The sequence below is a fragment of the Meleagris gallopavo genome, chromosome 2, assembly GCF_000146605.3.
Source record: "Meleagris gallopavo isolate NT-WF06-2002-E0010 breed Aviagen turkey brand Nicholas breeding stock chromosome 2, Turkey_5.1, whole genome shotgun sequence".
NCBI lineage: Eukaryota > Metazoa > Chordata > Aves > Galliformes > Phasianidae > Meleagris > Meleagris gallopavo.
Window position 1 is genome coordinate 48,240,086 of NC_015012.2, and position 22,658 is coordinate 48,262,743.

General features: G+C 33.9%; 1 protein-coding gene across 9 annotated transcripts in view; it reads right to left on the minus strand.

Moving 5' to 3' along the window:
- The window catches only part of SYNE1 (spectrin repeat containing nuclear envelope protein 1), a 286,469-nt gene that overhangs the window by 195,047 nt on the left and 68,764 nt on the right, over positions 1-22,658 (minus strand). For all 9 annotated transcript variants that reach the window (XM_010707196.3, XM_019612919.2, XM_010707198.3 and 6 more), the window contains exons 10-20: positions 17,636-17,743; positions 16,670-16,807; positions 15,945-16,109; positions 11,899-12,011; positions 11,173-11,341; positions 8,054-8,150; positions 6,332-6,534; positions 3,565-3,729; positions 2,034-2,186; positions 1,429-1,572; positions 919-1,092 (exon numbers count right to left, since the gene is read on the minus strand). In XM_010707196.3, the coding sequence (XP_010705498.1) occupies positions 919-1,092; positions 1,429-1,572; positions 2,034-2,186; positions 3,565-3,729; positions 6,332-6,534; positions 8,054-8,150; positions 11,173-11,341; positions 11,899-12,011; positions 15,945-16,109; positions 16,670-16,807; positions 17,636-17,743 (1,629 nt within the window). The remainder of the gene's footprint in view (positions 1-918; positions 1,093-1,428; positions 1,573-2,033; positions 2,187-3,564; positions 3,730-6,331; positions 6,535-8,053; positions 8,151-11,172; positions 11,342-11,898; positions 12,012-15,944; positions 16,110-16,669; positions 16,808-17,635; positions 17,744-22,658) is intronic.

Here is a 22,658-nt window from a genome sequence, read left to right on the forward strand (position 1 = left end):
AAAAAAAGAAAAAGAAAAAGACTTTACAAAATGTTCACTGGAGTAACATATACGCAGAGTTTCACACATAAATAGATTTCTGTTTAAAAAAAAAAATAAATACATAAACATGTACCGAAGCCATTGGGACAGCTTTCAGAGAATACAGGTCAGTATATAAATATGTGACTACTTTTATGGGATGTTCGATTTACTGTACAATTCTAAGTTGACCACAGTAAAAATGGACATAAGAATGCCAAATCTTAATAGCAGATTAACCTTAACCTACCCTTTCAACAAATTAATCTTTCCTGTCAGTTATTGGTTTTAAAATTTTATTACAAATAGTACTGAGTAATAAGAATTAGACATAGGAAAAAAAAAAAAAGAGAAAAACACATGAATTTATACAATATGAAAAAAAGAAATTAATCTTGTGGTGAGGAAACGGTTTTGTTGAAAGAACACTTTCTCAGCACAAATTCTGTTTAATCTGTTCAGTAGAAGTCAGTATCCTTCATAGGGTGGAGCAGATTTCACTTATTTGATGGTAAACAACTGCAGAGGAAATATGTATTTTTATCACAACATTCTGGGTTTGGGCAATTTTCAGAAGTAGAGGGAAGGAGCACTTACAAGCTACTTCGTAAACAGCAGATTGGGTGTTCATGTAGAAGAGAAGATTGAACAGTGAAGCTCACCAGATTTTATTTATTTTTTTTAAATAATATGAACCCTTGAAGTCACTGGGAAATAAGACATTTAATGCACATATAAATACACACCAAATTAAATCTATTGGCTCTCTTTTTTTTTTTATTTGTTTGTTTTTATAATCTTCTGCTTCTCATTAAAAAAAAAAAAATCTAGAAATCAAGTTGTGAATACTTAGAGAAACCAAAGCTTTTTTTAAAGTGAATCTCTTTCTAAACTTACTTGAGCTTTTTGCTTAAGAACAGTTGTAGGCTGTGCTTCAGGATCCAGGATAGAAATTATTTCATTGACCTTTTCAAGAGATTCATAGAAATTTGTGATTTGTTTCTCCTGTTCTTCAAGCGGAGACAGCAGATGCTGGCATTCATACAGTAGGGCACAGGAATTCTCCTTGACCTTTTAGACATTTTAAAGAAAAATAATTATGAAGAAGGCAGTAAATTTCAATAAATAGCAGCTTTATCAGCCTTTAAATAAATATACTTGCTACTTGCTTCTTTTAAGATCAATATAAACAATATGCTAATTAAAGATAAAGATTGTCATTTAAGGATGACAATCTTGAAATGTAGAAGTAATAACATTTTCTACATCTGAATTAACCCAACTGTTACCATAAATATTTCTGAGTTAGATTTTTTTCCTCTCTCTCTTTTTTTTTTTTTAATTGGAGCTTAGTGGTTACTGGTTTAATTAGCTTAATGTCTGTAAAAAGAAAAAGTATTCTGCAACCTTGCTCAGCTGCTCTTTGATCTTTGTCAAAGTTGCAAGCATTTCATTTACTTCTTCTTGGGAAACTTCTTTTGTAACCAGCTGTGCTGTTCTCGCGACCATTTTGTACTGAGCTTCCATGGCAGGCAATTTCTGCTTAATATTCTGTAACAAATATTTTATAAAAATAAAATTAACAACAACAAAAAAAAAAATCAGCAATGGCATTTATCCATTCACTGAAATGTAAGAGATATATTCCAATTTTTGTCACGGTTGACTGTGAAGATTGGACAATATTTCAAATATTTCAAATGAAAATTGTGTATCATCATAAAATCATGACAACCAGTCAACTCACACAGATGTAAACTGAAACTAAACATAAACCAATATCGAGTTGGAAAGAGTTTTGGAAATATGCTCTAGAAATGTCAGCCATAGAATACAAGGCTTTAAGTTAGCTATAGGATAAATTATTCAAGAATACGACTAGTGAAAAAAAAAAAAGAGTAATATATTTGGAAACGTACACAAAAATAATTTTATGTTTTACCTTTAGAATTAAGTAGTTACACATTTTGCTCTTATTAAAGAGAAAGAACAGATGGAAGGAAAACACTTACTTCTAAATCTTGTACAAAGATCTTCACATCTAAGAAGGACACTTCTGTGGGTGCTGAAAATTTTCTATTGCTTCCATCAATGAAAGCAGTCAAATTAGCCACACCGTCCAGGTATTCTTTTTGCATTTTGTCCAATTCATCTGCCCGAGCATACTGTGAAAATATATAGCAAACAAACAAACAAAACAAAACAAAACAAAACAAAACAAAACAAAAAAATAAACCCAAATGTGGCAACTGAGCAATTTCTTGAGGGAATTAGCATGTTTTCAGAGCAATTTTTTTTACTAGAAAAATTCTATTCAATAAAATACGAAATAATGGAAACTAATCTTCTAAACTAACGTTATTTTTTAGTAGTACAGATAATTAAAAGAATAACATTCATACAAGTGTTTAGGCTTTCTAAACAGATTGTTAAAAGAACTCTTGTCATTTGTCTCTAGCCTAGAATCAACATCTCAATTAATTCCTCACTACTTACAATGGGAGTTTTGAAAGGTCAGCAAAAATATTAGCACACAAAAAGTCTAGAAAAACTGAGGAAGGAAAATGCCTGTGAAATCTGCTCTCATGGGGAGAGGGCAGTGAGAAACTTCACAGCTAGGATATTACGGAAGCTGCATATGTGGGGCAAGAAATGCATTTTCCTGGACATTATAGTTTCCACAGTGAATCAAAAGCAAAAAATAATAATCTTGAGAGCCATCTAGTTTGGACAAGTTACAATAAAAAAACAAGGGCATTCATTATTTGCATTTCTATTTAATTTGACTGAAATAAGATAGAAAACAGATTCAACGTCTTCAAATAAGCAATTGTTTATTATAAGTCATTGAAAAGGGAAAACACTGTTGGATATATATGGATAACTATGTCTTACAACATGTCTCACCACTTACAAGGTGTGAAATACTTCTGCATAACCCTATCTTGTCTCTGCTTTTTAAAGAGAACAAAAAAATACTTCTTTTCCAATGTGTTGAATGTCTTCTAGGAGATACGTCCTTGTTTTATTGCTGTTGTTTGATTGTTTCACTTATTATTAGTGCTTCCTGTTGCATGAGACTGATCTAACGTCTGACGGATTTGGGCAACACTTAGCTAGCTTGCATTGCACCTGCTTATAGTTACAGTACAGTAATTGAACGTAACTGCAATTAAAGAGCAGTATTCATGTTCACCGTTTTAGCTACCTAGTTTTACAAGTAAGAATAAGCATGTAAAACTCATTTTCTTAAAAGAAATTAGAAGTTATGAATGAATAATACTCACTTTATTGAGACTGTATTAGCTGTAAATGTATAAAAGGAAAATTGAAAAACTGTATAATCAAAAATATAAACAAATATAGCAAATGTCCCAGTAGCAATTAACTCCTGTCAAGGTTTCAATTCTAATATAAATAATTATAAACAGGCACTTAAGTAAGTTGTTCTGCAGTCTTGCTAGTGGGGCAATTTGTCTTCTTGGCATGGAAATATCAAAGTAAATATAAGTATTTAAAACTAACAACAGCAAAAACACGTACTTGCTTCACTTGCATAAACAATTCTCTCCATCTTCCATTTAGTAACAGAAGTTGCTGCTTAAGGTCCCTGGAAATGGTCTCATCACATGTTTCAATCAGAAAATTACCAGCATCATTCATGGCTGTGTGCTGTTGGATCCAATGGGGTAAGTGCCGGAAGAAATCCTGAAGAAGAAAATGAAAGCACCTTTCCTAAACCTTTGCAAACAGTGTTTACCTTAAATCATTAAACTAAAATTTAATCAAAGCTAATGATTTGATAAAGATCTTTGAACAGTTATTCTCTGAAGCCATATTGGCTTATGAAACTTAGGAAATTCTGGCTTATAAAAGGATATGCTATAGTAAAATTTTATAATGTTTGAGCACAGTCTACTGGATTAAAAATTGCCACTGGTCTACTCATAGCTCATTTTACTGTAGTGAGTAGCTTTAATTAAATTGGTGAAAATCCTCCTTAAGAGAAAGGATTTGGTTTGTGACTGAAATCACTCAGTATTCATCCAGTTTCTGATCTGAGAAGATTAATTTTTCACCACTGCTTCTTTCTGTTTCAGAGCAGATGAGAGGGGAAGGAAAAAGCAAGATTGTCACTGTTTTTTCCCCCATTCCAGTGAGACAGCCTAAATAACCCACCCACTGTGCCAAATGCTTGCCTACATCTTGTAGGCAAGCACACACTCATGAGTTGGCAGAGAAGACAAACTTCCTCCCTGCATTCCTTTCTTTTTGCTCTTCAGGGAGGATGGGCAGTTGTTCCTAAGAAAAGCATCTCCAGGCACCATTGCCACAGCTATATCAGTAAACTGGGCAGGATTCAATCACTCTCTCCTGACTGTCCACGTTATTTAATGGTTCATATGTTCTCTAACATCATTTTGGCATCTGGCAGCTGCCCTTCTCCCAGACAGTATACAATTCAGTGGAGTGCACAGGGCAATTACTGTTGCTAGTGGACTAAATCAATGAGGCCACCTTCTTTCAGGAAAAAAACAGAATAGCCAAAAGGATGCAAGCTGCACAAGTCCACTTGATCCTCAAGACCAAGGAAGGGGCGCTGAACCATTTTATTAATGGCACTCAATCTACTCTAAAAATACAAGACTCCTTATCTGACAGTGACAGTTCTGTGTCCCTCCTTGCTTCAGATGTAGGTGAAAAAAGGTGCACGTTATGAGGGAATTGTGAATAGAAGTGATAAAGAGGCATCACAAGTAAACAAAAAAAAGTTGTAGAAAAATTGGCTTGTTTATTAATACATTACTGTTAAATTTTGAGTACTTTACAGGAGAAAAATTCTACTGCATATGGATTTTTTTTTTTCCAATTTTTCTGTGACACAGGTTCATAATAAAACGGAGAACCCAATGACAAAGTTAAGAAACAACTTTCTTTTGCAAAAAGGAGTACTTACTGGTTTTGAAATAATACAGAGGCAATGGCTAGAAGAAGAAAGTATAAGTTCTATGCCTGAGACGGAATATGATGGTGTTTAGTAATGCAGGTAAAGGTTTCAAATAAGCACCAATTAAATCTTTATATAATATTACCTACTCTACCATACTCTAGGGAAACTGCTTTAGTGGGGGGTTGGACTAGTTGCTCTCCAGAGGTCCCTTTCAACCCCTACAATTTTGTGATTACTGATGTATTTGTAGTTTTACAGAACAAATATTTGGAAATGTTTAAGAAGTTTGCCATATAGCAAGCAGAAGTTATCATCTTTCACTTGGGATTCGAGATACTTGGGAATGACAGTTGTATAACCATACAAACCCATAAGAACTTTTTTAATAAATAAATGTTAAAACTGCTAATCAAAACTATCCTCGGAACTAAGTGAACATTATTCCGTGGAAGTCTAGATTCAACATTAATAATAGAAGTAACTTAAAATATGAATAGCAGTCTTCAGGTGGTTTATATTACCTCTTAATAACTGTTAACAGCTTTGAGGCAATAGAATATACTTAACATATTAGCATTCTGTGAAGAGCAACTCTTTCATGTCTGAAGGTTTTCAACACAGCTTTTAGAAACTGTTCATATATCATAAACATTAAAAGTAGCTTCTCAGACTAGTCCATTCTTCTTGCTTAGTATTAACTACTTTTAATAATAGTTTGTATTATTTCATAGGTTTATTTTTACTTTAAAAGTCTATTCCATTCTTTTATAATAATTTAAATGACCAAACTTCTACCTAAAACTATAGTATTCTGTTATGTCTTGAAGTCAGTCTGATATTTTATGCCTTATAAAAGCCAGAAATGAAAACTTCCTACTCGTATCCAATCGCAAATTAAAAATAAAATCGCAAAAAAAAGAAATTATTCAGGTCAATTCGGGTCATAACTGTAGCGTCACAAACATGAATCTTAGCTCTTCAGTATCAGAACATAGCATGGTAGCAAAAGAGACTTTATATGACAGCAGGTTCCCAGAAGGAACTCTCTAAACAAGTTCTAGAACACTTGGGAAACTGATTAATTATTTAACTTTCCTTCTTTGCATTTATATATATCTATATGTGCTATACAAGTAAACATTGAGAAATCGATTATCAATATAGATAGTGTGCCAGAAACTGAAAAACATTCTGAATATTGTAATAAGTATTTATCCATCAATGTATCCACTAAAAATTGCCAGTATGAACATCTCCCTCTTGAATGACATTTTGTAAAATAACCTAAGGAAACGCAAAAGCACATTCCATATTTCATATTTTACAAAATAGTCTTATATATTTGGTATTAGTTCATACCTTTTTAGACTGTTCAGTCTGATTAAGCATTTTTTCAGCATCCTCCAACCAGGCTTGCAGACCTGCCACAGTGCTGCTGTACCTGTCCCAGTTAGCAATTACTTCTTCCAACATGCTTCTTACACTTCTCACCTCTACCGAGAGGTTCCTCCACTGCGCTGTTGTTTCACTCATGAATTTCATCACGCTCTCAACTTCTTCCACTAAGATACAGGAAAGACATTGATTATTTATGTTCATTATTATTTCTGTGATGCTTCATGTTACGCTACACTTATCCAGTCTCATCAGAGAATTATATTTAACTAAAACTGCTATTTCAGAACAGTTTTATTAAACACACGCTCTGTTCACAGTTCAAATTTACTGCAGTTATTTCTGAGAAATTAAGCATTCACTTTAAAGATTGAGGAAAGTACACAAAATTGTACACGTACACAAGGTAAGTACGCAAAAATATACAAAACTTTTGCTACCACAACAACACTGGGACCATATTAATTAAAACAGTAACACTGCATACTCTGTTTAGTGTTCATTTCTAACCTGTAGTAAAAGACATCAGAGAAATTTTCTTTAAAAAAAATAGTAGAAATATGTAGCATGCAAACATAAACTATGTCTGAATGCAAAAACACTGGATTAAATTAGCTTTCCAACATCTTTAAAACAAACTGTGATTTTTATTTTTTTTTTTGTTAATTTACTTTTTAATATTTTCATCACTGTAGTCCTTATTCCAGAACGAAGAAATAGAGGTAAGGAAAAGAACCCAAGTAAATCTTGAGACTTCATAATACATGCAGAATACTGACAAATTAGCTTTCAGCAAAGATGACCTCTATTTTGCACTGTTTCTGATTTCATGTAAGTGTTTACTTACCTTTTGGAAAATAATTTGCTTTTAGATTTTTTCATATTATTGAATAAATCTATTAATTTTCATTCTTTTTAAGAATATCTTCAATTATGTAAACTTGAGCATCACCATCAGTGACTTAAATTTCTCAACAGAAAAGATATCCATTTTCTCTGCAAGTCTGCTAATCGTTCTGGAAGCTGCAGCAGTCTTCCACAGACATAACAGTGTAATTATCTCAGTGGAGATTAAAGTGAACTCATGTTTCTAACTATCTTGGTCAAATATTGCACTCTTGCGTTCTCCCTCAGTGCAGCAGTACTGTTCAGGAACTACTGGAGATGTGTGTTGAATTAGCTACACTTTTGTCTCGTGTATATCCGATACAACTGTCATTTGGGTTCCCCTTACAATCTTTCACAGTTAATGAAGAAACGTAAATCAGTTAGGAGATACTTTTGTTACCACAACAACCCTGGGACCAGCTCTCTTGATGTTTTTATCTTAGTGAGTGAAGCCAAAGTGGGGAGTGCCCCAACCACTGAAACATGTCACTAGTTGGTTCATTGACATACTATTGGGCACAGATCAACAATTCAGAAGTTAGAATGGACCAGCAGAAAGAATGATCACTACCTTCTGAACATTAAGGAAGTTAAAAAGTAACGGGCTGCTCTGTACCAGTTGTCCTCATGCTAGAGAAAATGCAAAATTGCTATCACAAGCTGTAGACTTTCAGGTGGATTCCAGCTGCTATACAGCTCTACTGCACAAACAAATATTAGAGCATCTTTTTTAAGGAGATATCTATGTCTAAAGAGATAAAATGTCATCCCCACAACAATAGAAAAGAAGGCATTTACCTGACCCATTTGCTTTGGCATACATTTCAGCTGCTCTTTTCAAGATCTGGTATGTAACTTCATATTGCTCAAAGAACTTACTATTTTCAATAACAGACTGAAAAAGACATATTACAACAGAGAAAATAAATATAAATGTTAGAACACGTTGTCTGAAATTACACCGGGAGAGCAATGACAGCTTTTAATTTCATTATTTCTTCATTTATTTATGAAATAATATTAAAATTTTATCTTTTCAAATTAATAGTACAGTACTGTTTCCCCTCACAAATTGAGTTTATTTACTTTGCCTATGGAAATAATATTTAATATATTATCAGTTTGTTAGTAAATCAATTGCTGAAATTCCTAGAATATTATACATGGAACATGCAGAAACTGAACAATTAAAAGTTACATGATCAATGAAATAATTTTTATTAAAAAAAATATTTTCAATTTTCTCCCTCACAGAAGGCTTCCACCAAAATAAATAAATAAATAAATAAAATAAAATCCTGCTAAATGCTTAAAAACTTTCCAGATTTTTTTTTAAGAGATGAAATACACATGACTTATCCTTCAGTTTGCTTCTACTTTCATTGCAAGTGGTAAAAATAAGATTAAAGAAACAATGAAGAAAAGATGCTGCTTTTGAAGTGCAAAACAGTTCTTCTCCTTTAGGAGTGGTATTTCCACCATGCAATATGTTACAGAATAATGAATAATTTATATGGAAATATTATGGCCACATAGTTGTATCTCTATTTATCACTGATGCCAAATGGCATTGATTTTTTTTTAATCTGTCAGAACGTTTATTCTTTAAATGCCCTTTATAATTATATACCTATGTAAGACAAAATTATATTATACTGTATCTTCCATTATCAATGCTAAAAAAAGGGGGAGGGAGAGAAAAAAATCCCTTTTTACAGGACTTTTACACTGCCCTAAAGTACTTAGCTAGAGTTTTGGAGTGATTTTATAACCTATACATGCCATGCCTCCAGCTGCAGATCTACACATCTAAGGGAAATACATTTCCATTATGTACATACAAGTTCAGGAATGTCAGAAAAGACAATCTTTTATTTGCACAGCTGTAAGTTTGGTAATACGAGGCTTTTAACAATACTAAAGTTTCAATGTTTAACATAAAAATTTTCAAAGGTCTGTTAAGGTCCCTTAAAAAATGTTCAGGTATTCCCAAATCTATATAGCATATATTGCCAAAAAACGTGTTAATACAGTGATGGCAAAAAAATAGTGCTATGGGTTAAAAGCCATAGATAGCTGTATCCAATATCTCCATTGCAGCTGAGACTTTGGTACAATATATTATTTGTTTGATATTGTACAATTTGTACTGACCTTTATTTCTGGTATATGACACATAGATGAAAAGATGGAATAAATTAGCAACCAACACTTTTATTTTTAACTACGGCACACAAATACTTTCTGGCCATGTGTTATAATTCAGAACCTAACTACGCATGTTCTTAGAATGCCAGTATAGCTCTGGCAGACAAACATACTCTTTCTTATTTTTTTTTTAATTTCCTGCTAATATAATCACCGAAGGTATCGATTACAGCTTTCCTAGTTAAGACTCGTAATTAAACAGAAAAGAAACATTCAGCTTCTGCTCCTAGAAACTTGGCTGGACTGCCAAACAAAATATTTTTCCATCATGGGACACTTAGAAGGAAATATAAATTAAGGTAACCAGGAATGAAACTGAGCTCTATCTTCTTGTCTGAGTTTCCTCATTTTGATGTCATACAATTTCATAAATGATGAAAGGAAGCATTTTCTTTTCCCTAATAACCAGCTCAATATTAGTGGTTGGAGAGCATAGAAATAACTATGGCAATCATGAAATAACATGCAAATTCACCACTTAATGTTCATTTTAAAGCTAAATATAAGAAGAAATAAGAAATCAAGATAAAATAATTCAAAAATTAAGATATCTACTCCCTCGTTATTTCTCTTGACACCATTTAGTAGTCTCTGAGACAATCTTATAAAGCATACAAATGGACTGTAACTCCTAGCTATTGCAAAACTCTCTAGCAAACTATCTTACTGTAAATGTTTACCTGAGTTTTGCAGTTTTAAAACAAGGCTTAATTCCTGAAATATTTGAATCTTTAACTGCTAAAGCTTAGACATAGAAAGTAAAAGTATCTATAGCCTTCAATTCTCACTTTGTGTGAGGAACTTTGAGTTTCAAGTTTGCTTCCAATGCAATGAAAACTAGCAGGATATACGGGCATCAGTAATTTTCTCTAGTATCCTGTCTCATAACACTTCTATAAGTGTATGAATTCCTTCCAAACTGAATTTTCCTCATATGGATCAAATAAAAGAGAAAAAATATTTATCCCAGTCCTACTTTTGAAAGAATCCCTCATATCCTGATGTAAAGTGATGGTACCATCCTACCAGACATTTGACAATGCAAGCAAGATTTTAACAAAATACAGCAGCATATGACTAAATGGAAACATATCAATGAGCATTTGTAAGTCAATAGCCTCTGTACCTTAATGTGATGTATGTATGATGCAAAGTTGGAACAATTTCTTTGCAGAGGAGAAATAATGTAAGTGGATAAGTAGAAAAACCATGCCTTGGAAGAAAATGATTCCCCAGCAAGTATAATACATTCAACAAATACGTGAAGACAGCATAACATTTTTTCTCCTCATTTGGAGGACCTTAATAATACGTGAATTCTGGAGGACTGCACCCCAAAAACCTCTTCTATTTCTGCACTTAATTCACATACAGACAAATAAAGTGCATCTATGCAGTCATAAAACAAGAAACTGAATTCTCTGAAACTATTGTCTAAACAAGTAAAAGTCTACGATTTAGAACTTCCAGATATTTTTAGTAAATTAATGGTCAGACATGGTTAGCAGTTGATACATATAATGCAGCATTTCGATTTTTAACATTTTCCTCCAGGGGATGAGAAAGACACTGCTAAGATACTCTATATAAATGTAGTTAGAGGTTTTGACTGACAAGTCTCATTTCTCTTTCAGTTCTTATTAAATTCTAACAATCTCAGATGAGAATATTCCAGAAATAGTGACAAAAAGACGACAACTCCAACTTACTATGTAATTTTGCAGAAGTAGTTCCACTGAGTCTCTTCTTCCGTATTTAATAATCCATGATTTTAACTTTGATTCTGCAAGGACTAAGAGTGACAGTAGACGGTACTTCAGTTCCAGGAACTCCATTTTCAACAGATGGAGCTCAGATGAAGAGACAACAAAATTAAACCTAGAAAATGAATCATATTGTAGTAAAATACATCAACAATTTTTTCTTCCTTCACCCCCCCTCTTTTTTCCCCACTTTCAGTCTTTCTTGAAAGCTTTATTTACAGTTCAGATATTTATGTAGTCTTTCACCTAATTACATTTAATTATGTATGACAATCATTCTGATAATTATTATTGAATAGCAAATGAATTATAATTCCATTTATTCATAGAAATAATCAGTTTACATTACTAAGTTTTGCAAAGTCATTTTTCTTAAATTCATTCTGACTGTTGTTACATAACATTTCTTTCATGGGCAAGTAATAACAAGATTGATGTTAAAAAAAGTATTTCTTCCCAAAACACAAAGCTTATGTTGATTCTCACCAATCATTAATGCACAAGGCTTTTCAACAAATTTTCATTTACATTCAGAGAAGGCTTTCCTTCCAATATTTACATGCTTGCAATTCAGAAACATTATTAGAAAGCAATTTGTACATGAACAGGTTAAAAATCAAACAGGTTCCCTTTCATCCACAGAGGATTTTCATTTTGGATTGAAAGCCTTACCTCTCTGCCATATCCTCTAATTGGTCAGGTGGAACAGGCACTCCATTAACAGACCTTGCCCCGTGGATCTCATGGAATGTCTTTTTGTGACCTTCTATGTTTTTCAATAGATCCTGATTTTAAAGAGAGAGAGACAGAGTGAGAGAAAAGGGGTGGGGGAAGAGATAGAGAGACAGAGAGAAGGCTCACAGTAGGCAATCTAATAAGCACATTTTGAAGCCTGTACTGATGACTCAATGTAGTTAACTATTTGATCATGCTCTCACATTTGCATGCAACGGTATGCCTACCAAAAATCATTTACATTAGGTTGAGCATTTACACAGGGAATGGCTCTGTTAAAGCCGTTTCTCACAATTATGAAAGATTTTAAAGCAGAGAATACACTGCAATGGTTTAAGAAAAGAAGAAATCTTAATTGTATTTAAAAAAATGCCCAAAATGCAGTTTGTAAATACTCTAATACCACCATTGTACAATCATGCTAAATTTACTGTTTACATCCTTACAGCAGATACTAACCTTTGTTAAGTATTGATTCAAATTTTCAGCAACTAATCTCTATATACAGACAGAATCCAGAGGTCCTTATGTAAGTATCTATTCAATATTCAGTGAACTTCTCACTCTTTCAGCTTCAAAGGATTTCAGGATTGCTCTCTATATATTACACAAATGAAGGCAGAATGTGGTACTCGACCAGTATTCCTGTGATAAGAATTGTACCAGCAAAAACCTTACAGCAGAGCACATTTTAACTGTAACTAAGCAACACCGCTTCAAACAGCCTCCTGGAGATTACATATTAAAATGAATGACTGGCAGTAGTCTTTGCAGAGATACGGTAACAAAAACACAAAGTGCCCAGTGGCTGAGAGGACACAAAACAATGGATATTTTGCTGCAAACGGACAGCTTCTGGCTCAGAGTGCTCAGAAGCCTGCGACCGAAAGGGAATCATACAAGACTGCTCCCTTCTCACTTTGGGGAACAAAGTTCATGCTCACGTATTGATCACATCTCTTGGCTCTGTCCATCAAATAGTCATGTTTAGTGACCCACCAATGTTTTCACTGTTTTCCACTTCAGCCAAGACCTCATCGTGAAAGAAATGAATCAGACTTTCTCAGATACAGGTGGTGGGATGGTATTACCATGGGGAAAACTCCACTGAGGATATCCTGTGACTAACATACTCTCACATGAAGGAATGACTTGGAACAGGTATCACTTAGCTGCATTTGGGATCCTGCCCAATGAAGAGGGATTCCCCTAATAGGTAACAGTAAAAATGAAAAACTGTACTAATGTCCTGTGGAAACCCAAAAAGCCTTTTATACAATGTATTCACCAAGAGAAATCCTGCAGTGCAAATTAACTCATGAAGAGCACACTGTCCTGAATTTCTCAATCTTGGTGGAATTAACCAAAATCTTAAACTCTTGCTTAATTCCCTGAAGGTTTGTCTAAGTAAGCTGGTACTTTTTGTGTTAGTATCAAATTGATTGTAACGTATAAAGTTCACTAAAATAATTCATTATTAGATGAGACAAAGATATAGGGAAGGTGATGATGTTATCTGAACAAACACAAAAAAAATTGAAAAACTTTCTGCCAAACAGTGACTGAAAACAATTTTTTAATGCGTTTCTGATACTACCCAGTAGCACACCAGGATATGACAATGCAAATCCTAGTGACAAAAAAAGCTCAAGGAGCCAATATAATTATACAAACTTCTGCTGAAGCTTTCCCTTTGCCGTGGGAAAACTCCTCTGACACAAGTGAGCATAAGTCAAAACTCATTTTTTTAAGTAGAAATCACCCAATACAGTACTTCTGATGCTTGTTTAATACAAGCATTTTTTTTAATGAATTTATTAAGATAAGGTCTGTAGTATTTACACTGTAAAAACAAAAGAATTTGACTTGCTCTTTTTTTTTTTCCAATGAAAGTTGAATCTTATGAATCCTGAAATATTTTATATCAAGAAAACTAATGAAATATAGCCTTCTGAAAGGATAAACTTTAAAAGATTACAATAAACAACATCTTTCACACAGTTTTAAATATTATTTTGGTTAAAATTTATTAGCTACCACTTAAAAGAGCTGTTCTATAGCTAGTTCTAATAAAGAATAATTAGGATACACAACAATCACAATTGTTCCAAAATGTCCATGAAAATTACCAGCTTTTCATTATGTGGAATTACTTTTACTAAAAAGTGAAAATTTTTAATGGAAAAATAACAAGACCATACCCATAAAAATCAAATGCACATCCAAACACAGACATACAAGTTTTAAAATATTAATGATAGGAAAAAAAAACCAAAACACCACAATATGAGACAAAACTGCCTTATTTCCATACAAATGCAGCTTTTGTATACCCTATTTCTTTCTCTTTCCTTGCTGTTTCAGTTTCTTTCATCACCTCTCCAACAACTTTTCCCTATAATTTTCTCATGTTTATTGCATAGACAAACCTCACAATTTTGGTTTTAAAAGAGAACTTATACTCAGCAAAGAGCAATGACAATGATATTTAATATTGTCTGGAAAAATTCCTCTTTACCACAGCAGAGGAGACTTCTTATGCTATTTGTCTTTGCAACACAATGAAAAATCACTTTTTTCGCTATTTTTTCCCATCTTGGCAATAATATCACCTGCACTAATCAACAGCACACTTAGTATGTTTGCACTCTCTCTCTTCTTTCACATAGTAAGTTCACATGGCTGAATTGTGTACCCAGCTCATCAGTTCCCTGTGGAATTTTATCCAGCAGAAATGGAATAAAGAAACAGTTGAAATGGTAGTACTTGGTATCTTTCAAAAAGTAGAAGCAGCCACAAACAATCTTGAATATCACTTGTAAAATATATAGATATCACAGCTGAAGTTATCATGGAAAAACAGCTCATTTTTAGCTATCAGAAAGGTGACACTACTCATATCAATTAGCCTTCAAACCATGAGTATTTTGTTGATTTCACAGAATCACAGAAACACCAAGATTGAAAAAGACCTACAAGATCATCCAGTCCAACCATCCACCTATCACCATAGATCTCACTAAACCATATGCCTCAACACAACATCCAAACATTTCTTGAACACCTCCAGGGTCGTGAATTCACCACCTGCCTGGGCAGCCCATTCCAGTGCCTGACCACTCTTTCAGAAAAGTAGTATTTTCTAACGTCCAGCCTGAATCTCCCGTAGTGCAGCTTGAAGCCTATCCTCTAGTCCTATCACCAGTTACACGAGAGAAGAGGCCAACACCAGCTCACTACAACCTCCCTTCAGGTAGTTATAGAGAGCAATAAGGTCTCCTCTGAGCCTTCTCTTCTCCAGACTGAACAATCCCAGCTCCTTCAGCCTTTCCTCATAAAGCTTGTGCTCTAGACCCCTCACCAGCTTTGTTGCCCTTCTTTGAGCCCACTCAAGGGCCTCAATGTCTTTCTTGTAGTGAGGGGCCCAAAACAGTATTCTAGGTGCAGCCTCACCAGAGCTGAGTATAGGGAGACAATCACTTCCCTGTTCCTGCTGGCGACACCGTTCCTTATACAAGCCAGGATGCCATTGGCCTTCTTGGCCACCCGGGCACACTGCTGGCTCATGTTCAGCCAAGCATCAGTCAATACACCCAGGTCCATTTCCTCTACGCAGTCTTCCAGCCACTCCGCCCCAAGCCCGTAGCGTTGTCTGGAATTGTTGTGGCCAAAGTGCAGGACCTGGCATTTGGCCTTGCTGAATCTCATCCCGTTGGCTTCAGCCCAGCTATCCAGCCTGTCCAGATCCCTCTGTAGGGTCTCGCTACCCCCTGGCAGATCAACACTTCCAGCCAACTTGGTGTCATCTGCAAACTTACCAAGGGTGCACTCAATGCCCTCATCCAGGTCATCAACAAAGATATTGAGGACAGGCAGAAGCACCAACCGCTGGGGAACACCACTCGTGACCGAGTAATAATCAAGGATCATTAGCCTTGAAAATAATGAAATAGAGTGCATAGAATCAATGCATCTGGATCTACCTTAAGCTGTTCAAGCTTCCGGTGTATAATATTTGCTGTCTCCTCATGAGCTTGCTGAATGCTTACTTCTTCTCTTAGAGCAGTCTCTGCTCTATAGAGCCAAGCACCTATGGTACCCAAAGGTGCAGGAAGAGATTTATCAAGATGTATGTGCCAGTCAAACAGCTAGGAAATAAAAACAAAAGCATTGAACTTATTTCCTTGCTCAATTATATAAACAAGTACTATCAATCATGAACACTGCAATTTATTCCTGCTATTGCAATCAGGTAAAAATTAGCCTTAAAGCATTCATAAAGCATTTAGTATTTTTTGCACAGAAACATTATTTAGTTAAATTAAAAATGTTGTATTAGAATTTTTAGTTATTGCTAGAGTCACTAGAAATTTTCATTAAAATTTTGCATGTCAAGTGTGCATTGTGCACACTCTACAACACTTTCAACTTGGCTATGCACTGCTAACACAATTTCAAATAAAAGGAAACCTCAAAGTATTTTACTTATCTTTAAGTTCATATTCTGTCTATGCATGAGCAACTATTAAAGATGATGATGAAAACATTCACAAACCAAATATAATATAATCCAGCATCCTTGGAGACATGGTCCATATTTAGTTTCCAAATGCCTAACAAAATTGATAGCAAATGGTTTAAAATTCTAAGTAATTTAAAATTCTCATATTTAATAAAAAGTGTATAACATAATAAGTTTTCAACTTACCCTGGAAGAAACTCTGTCCCACGCTTGCTTCACTATAGCTTGATCAAGTGATAATTTACCATCTTTCCTTAAGGACTGGGTTACAAGTTCAATAGGTTTCCTTTTCATCTCATACTGGATTCTGAAGTGCTTAAATGACTGCACAAAGAGAAAATCAAATCAATGTAATACAGAGTCAAATTCTGTAACATTATGGTCACCTGCATGACAATTTTGTAATGATAGCAGTTTTAATACTTCTCATAAAGGAATAGCAGTTAACTCGTGTATTTATAGCCTTTGTTGAACTGTGTTTTATTTAAGGTTTTAATAGAACTTAAAATTCCCAGCAAAGTATGTGTAAGACTTAGGTATTTCCCTTTAGTTACCAGAGGGCTGAACCCTGTCCAAAAGTAAATAGTAATTGAATAGAAAAACTAGCAAGTGAATTAAATGCTAGTTGAGAAAGATAATAATTACTTTTAGGAAACAGTTAAGCTTCAGGAGAAAAATTAGGTCAAAATTTCTGTTATAGGTTTAGACATTAACTTTTGAAAGAAAGGTTAAAAATGAAGAACTAAGCCCTGTCCTCTTCACCTCTCACCTCACTCAGCTTTCAACCATACCTCCTATTGGAGCTATATAATGTAGGATCTGGAAAGACTGTACAGACACATGCTCACTTCTAACTAGGACAGACCTTATTCATGCTGCTAGAAAAAGCTCTCTGCAAGGAAAACCATCTGTGCACTGCTCTATGTAGCAAAGTTGGAGCTGTCAAAATTACTCCACCAACAACAAGTAACACAATTTGAATCCTTATTTCTTTGAGCTACAATACATAAAATTGCATATATGTACAATACATCAAATTTTTATATATATATATATATATATATATATGCAGATGGTATAAAATACTGCAGTGCAGTGTCACAAAATGGTGATAATTACATCTTATTCCAAAAATCTTTCCCAGTTGCTTACCTGATATTTCTCCTGTAAGCTTGTTTCTGCCACCTGTGCCCGTGCTAAATCTCTTTCAAACTGTTCTGCCCACACTTTTAGGTCTCTCAGCATCAACTTGTCTTCCTTCTATGATTAGTACAACCACACAAAAAACATTGCATCCTATTAGTACCAGTGTCAGATATAGTCCAGAACTGAATATCTCTGTAGCAATGAAAGGTCATTAGTTATAGTGAAAAATCAATGGAAACCTCTGGGCCAAATTCTCTCCTTGTTTACCTTCATATAGTCTAACTGAAAAGCACTTGAGTGGAAGGAACAACTCAACATTTAGACACAAATCTGAGAGAGGTGAAGTCATGGCTATTTGGGTCATTACCGTGTCAGAAATACTACTTGCAGTTCTCATCTGCTATTACATTAATAGAAAGTTCTTTAAATATACCACAACATCTAATTTTAGTTTTCCACATACATTCAAAGAGAGTTTCAGTAAAAGCTAATTGATTTGAGACAGGAGAGGATTTATTATCATTTTATCAGTTTATGACCATTTTATCATCTTGTCTACTACTGAACTACTACTTGGGGTGCAGCAACATTAGAAAGGAAAGTGCAACAGTATGATCCAAGCTTACACATTTATTTTCTTAGTGACTTCAGGACAATCCTTGACATCAAGTTGTATGTACAGAAGCTAAAAAATATTTTGGTATAGAAGGTTTTAACAAGAAAAATGAAAAGAAACTAAGAAAATCTGGTTCCGTTCAATTTCTTTTGCTTCCATGACATTTTATGGTTTTAAAAACAGCATACTTGTTTTACAGTTTTGCTTTAACACTTCAAGTCTATCATTGGCACGGGTGCTTTGCAAGGCTGGTCTTCAGAATGCAGTGACCTGATAGCGAGTAGAAAAATACTGGTAGGAAATCTCAGGTCTTTAAGTGTGTTATATTAGAAGGTTAGCAGACAACAGAAAGCTTTTTTGTGCACTAAGAACACTAATCTTTAAGTAGGATACAAATGTCCATCTCAGATTTCCAACTGATAAAAGACATGTTCTAGCTAATAATTAGAAACCACTTTTTGAAAGCAAAAAGGTTTTTACTGTAAAATTGGTGACTGTCAGAAACACATCTATTAAAATGAACGAACAGAACACATTATATCAGCTATGAACATAAAATGAGTGACTAAGACTAAAGCATTACATAAGAGAAATAAAACTGGACCTTAAGCATTTTAACAGCTTAGAAGTATTGCTTCATTTCAGCTGAGGATCATCTTTGATGTATTTCTGCTAATTCTCATACTGATCCTCTACTCAAACCAGTGGTAGTTGGCTGGACAGAATTTGCATAATAGAATGTGCAAATATCACAGGTATTATACTTGTTAACTGTTAATTGGATATTACAGCAAGGTTAACATTGTTTTATGGCAGCTGCATTAAAATAAAGTTCCCTACAGCTCAGGTTTCTGTCTTCTGACATGTGCTTAGGCTGCTGCCTGAAAAACAGTATGGGACATCTATGACACTTCCCTGCTCCAGCTATTTCCAAAGCTGGCATTTCCTTTACTTCACAGAAGGTCCCTGGATGCCAGAACTCCTACTGCTTCCAACTTGTCACATAATTTAAATACAGAGAAGAAAATAAAAGCACTACTCTTCTGGCATGATGATTTGCTCCGTGTGTGGAAAAATAACGTCAAGATTCTTTGTGACAAACAGCAAATTCGTGATCACTCCCATGTGAGGAAAAGAGTATAAGAAGAGAGAATTCTTAACTCATTCAACCACCAAAAAAACCTAAAATCTTTGGAATTAAGGGCACTCCATTCACTAGAAATGATAACTTTAATGATAGACTATTGAAATCTCTATTTAGCAGTCAGCTCCATGAAGCCAATACAAAACCTTGCATCTTAATGGATTTAAACAACAACAATCCTAGTAATTGAAACTTAAAGTAAGGTATTCCTGAAGTCAAGAAGAGAATGAATGTTTAGCAATACTATGTATACTGCTTCTGTATACACTGTAACTTCAATTTTGTAAAGCATGAGATTTTATTCTCAGTGGATTACATTCTTACTGGTGAGACTCACTAAAGATAAGACTTTGCAAGAGCATCTGTGGCCACAACTGTTTCTACAGAAAAGTAAAACAGGTATTTTGCAAGATTTCTATTAACATTGTTTAATTACCTATTGTTAAAAATTAATCTGACCAATTCTTTCTAAATAGAATATCATCAGCAACCAGAGAACTTCTATGGCACCTAAGTATAAAGAACACAGGAACAGCCACATCTCTCTTAAATTACAGTACGGTTTCTCTGAATTTAAGTGAGGAGATAAAGCTGAGAGGTAACATCAAGTCTTCTGTGATTTATTTAAATATTTTTACTATTTAATCAGACAATTATTTGTTTACTTGAACTCAGAAGATGAAAGCATTTCAGTAACTGCCTCACTAGATGGTATTAAAGTCATTGCACAACACAAGAAAAGCAGAATAGGCATATCATTCCTATAGATATTTATTCATTTTCAGAGCTTTCTATTTCAGCATATCACTTGTCACCTGCAAAGTTGATTCTGTGGTCCTTGTTTGATATAAAAACATTTTAAAGTTTTGATTTTGATAACCAACATAGAAGATTTCTCAGGCACTAAGAAAAGTGCCACCATTATTCTCCATGTCTGATGAGCTAACTCTCTTAATACAAGACTTTCATCAGTTCCTAGTGGTTCTTAGTCTTAATAAAAAAATATTAGTGTTCTTACGAATACTTAACTGTTTTCTAAAGCTTGCACATCTTAAGTAGCAAACAAACAGAACATAAACTAACAAAGAAAAACAACAGAGAATTATAAATGTTTGTTCTTTCCTCAGCATGAGGATCTTCCATCTATGACCAAAATTATTTTAACTTTTCTAAGCCACTATGGCTTATTTTCTCCATGCTACATCCAAAGAGCATTTTAGAGTATTAATTTATCCTCACGTCATTCTAAGAGCATTCACTGACTTGCAGAGAGGAACAACAAATCTGGAGTACTCAACCACCAAAGAACATGAATGAAAAACATCAGAGAAAACTGCTTATTAATTCCAATATGATAAGAGGGCACAATTTAAATTTACATATAAAGTTCTTAGATAGAGAAGTAAAAACTTTAAAAAAAAAAACTAAACTGTCTGATATAATTAACAAATTACATGATACAGAACTTTTTGGTTCTTATAGAGCTAAAAATATATATCTGCATTTAATGAGAAACTTGACAATGAACTTTTTTTTTTTTTTTTTTTGAGTTCTCTAATATGTAATTATTAACCAGAAGAAGTATTCAAATTCTCAGGCACAGCATGGATAGAATTTTCAGACAGGAACTTTTGAAACTAAAATAATTTATCTGTTTTTCAGAGATGCTGAATTACTGTATTGGCTATGTGCTGGGAAAAAAAAATAATCAAGTCACTTCTACAATGTATATATATGAAATCAATTAATTAAGCTATTCCTCTTGAAAACACTGAGTTATATGAATGTGTTACTGTTTGCACAGAAAGACTCAGACTGACAATGGTACCACAGATGTACTTTGAATGCTGAGCCAAGCATCACCTTCAGCAATGAGCTATTAAAGGCAGACAGTAAGCTACTGGAAGAACTCAGGAAGTTATTTTTACAGTCACTGCTGAGGAAAACCCTCTTAAAACTGGGAACACTGATGGTAAAAATAGGTTGGAAGTGAAGGGTTTATCATCTGATTTACTTGTTCATTATCAGAGCACAAGAAATGCTTTACAACAGAAATATTATGAAAGATTGTGCTTCTTCTGTATGTAAATTCATAGTGAGATGAAGCAACTTCTATCACTTCACCTCTTCATTATCTTAAGCAGCAATGCAGGACTATGTAAGGCTATGATTTTATATTTTATATTAAGGTCCACTCAAAGTTGCCTAAACTTTTGCTTGAATGGATTGAGTGGGAATAATTCTGCTATGGTTATTAAACTTCATTTCAATATATATGAGTACTTGTACATAGCATGAGATGAACAGTTGATCAACCTATTTCTTATAGATTAGCAAAAAAGGCCAACACAAAGAAACTACTGTTGAATGAAAGTGACTCTCTGGACCAGGTGAGACTACAAACAGAACTGACTGGCTACAATGACAGCTGCTATTTTTCTCATTACATTTTCACTCCTGCAATCTTCTAGTTTTATCTGAGTGTTCTGAAACGTATTTGAATGTATCTGAAATTTGTTTGAATGTTCATTCGATATATAAAATTCCATCTGTTGGATTTCTCAACTTCTCAGATAATACTAGAAAGTTTTAAGTATTTAAACGTCTCAGATAGTTACAAAAATATATCCTTTAAAAAAATCATACTTATGTGAGAACAAAGAGCTGAGCATATCATGTAATTAAACATGAATGCTCTCTCCTTCAGACACACATACCACATACACCACTTACACAATCATATAATCAGTCTAATATCTATTCTATAAACCTAAGAATATACAACAATATCAATCTAAAATGAAAATAGATGAATAGATACAACAATTTGTAATCTATTTTCTCATGTTTATATCTGTAATTAAGAAAGCATAGTCTGAGGCTTATTATAGGTAAGTTGACTTTTCAACATTTCTATAAAATTATTTGCAAAATTAGGCATTTGGCTATAAGGAATAGCTATTGTAAGAAAGTAGACTTAGACTCATTATGTTCATCTATTTCCTCTTGTGGAAAGAATAATTTGAGGGTTACTAACCAATGTCTATTAAAATATCCAAAATCAAAAGTAGAATATGTTCAGGATAAAACATAAAAATTACGAAAGGCCCAAGGCAGGCCCATTATTCTGGAGCATATTATCCTTACCTTAAATTTCATAAAAGAAATGACAAAAGTTGGGATTGATTGAAGTTCCTAGCAACATGAAACAAGTGAGAAAACAAGAGGAAAAGAAAAAGAAACAACAAAATAAAAACAAAAGAACAGGT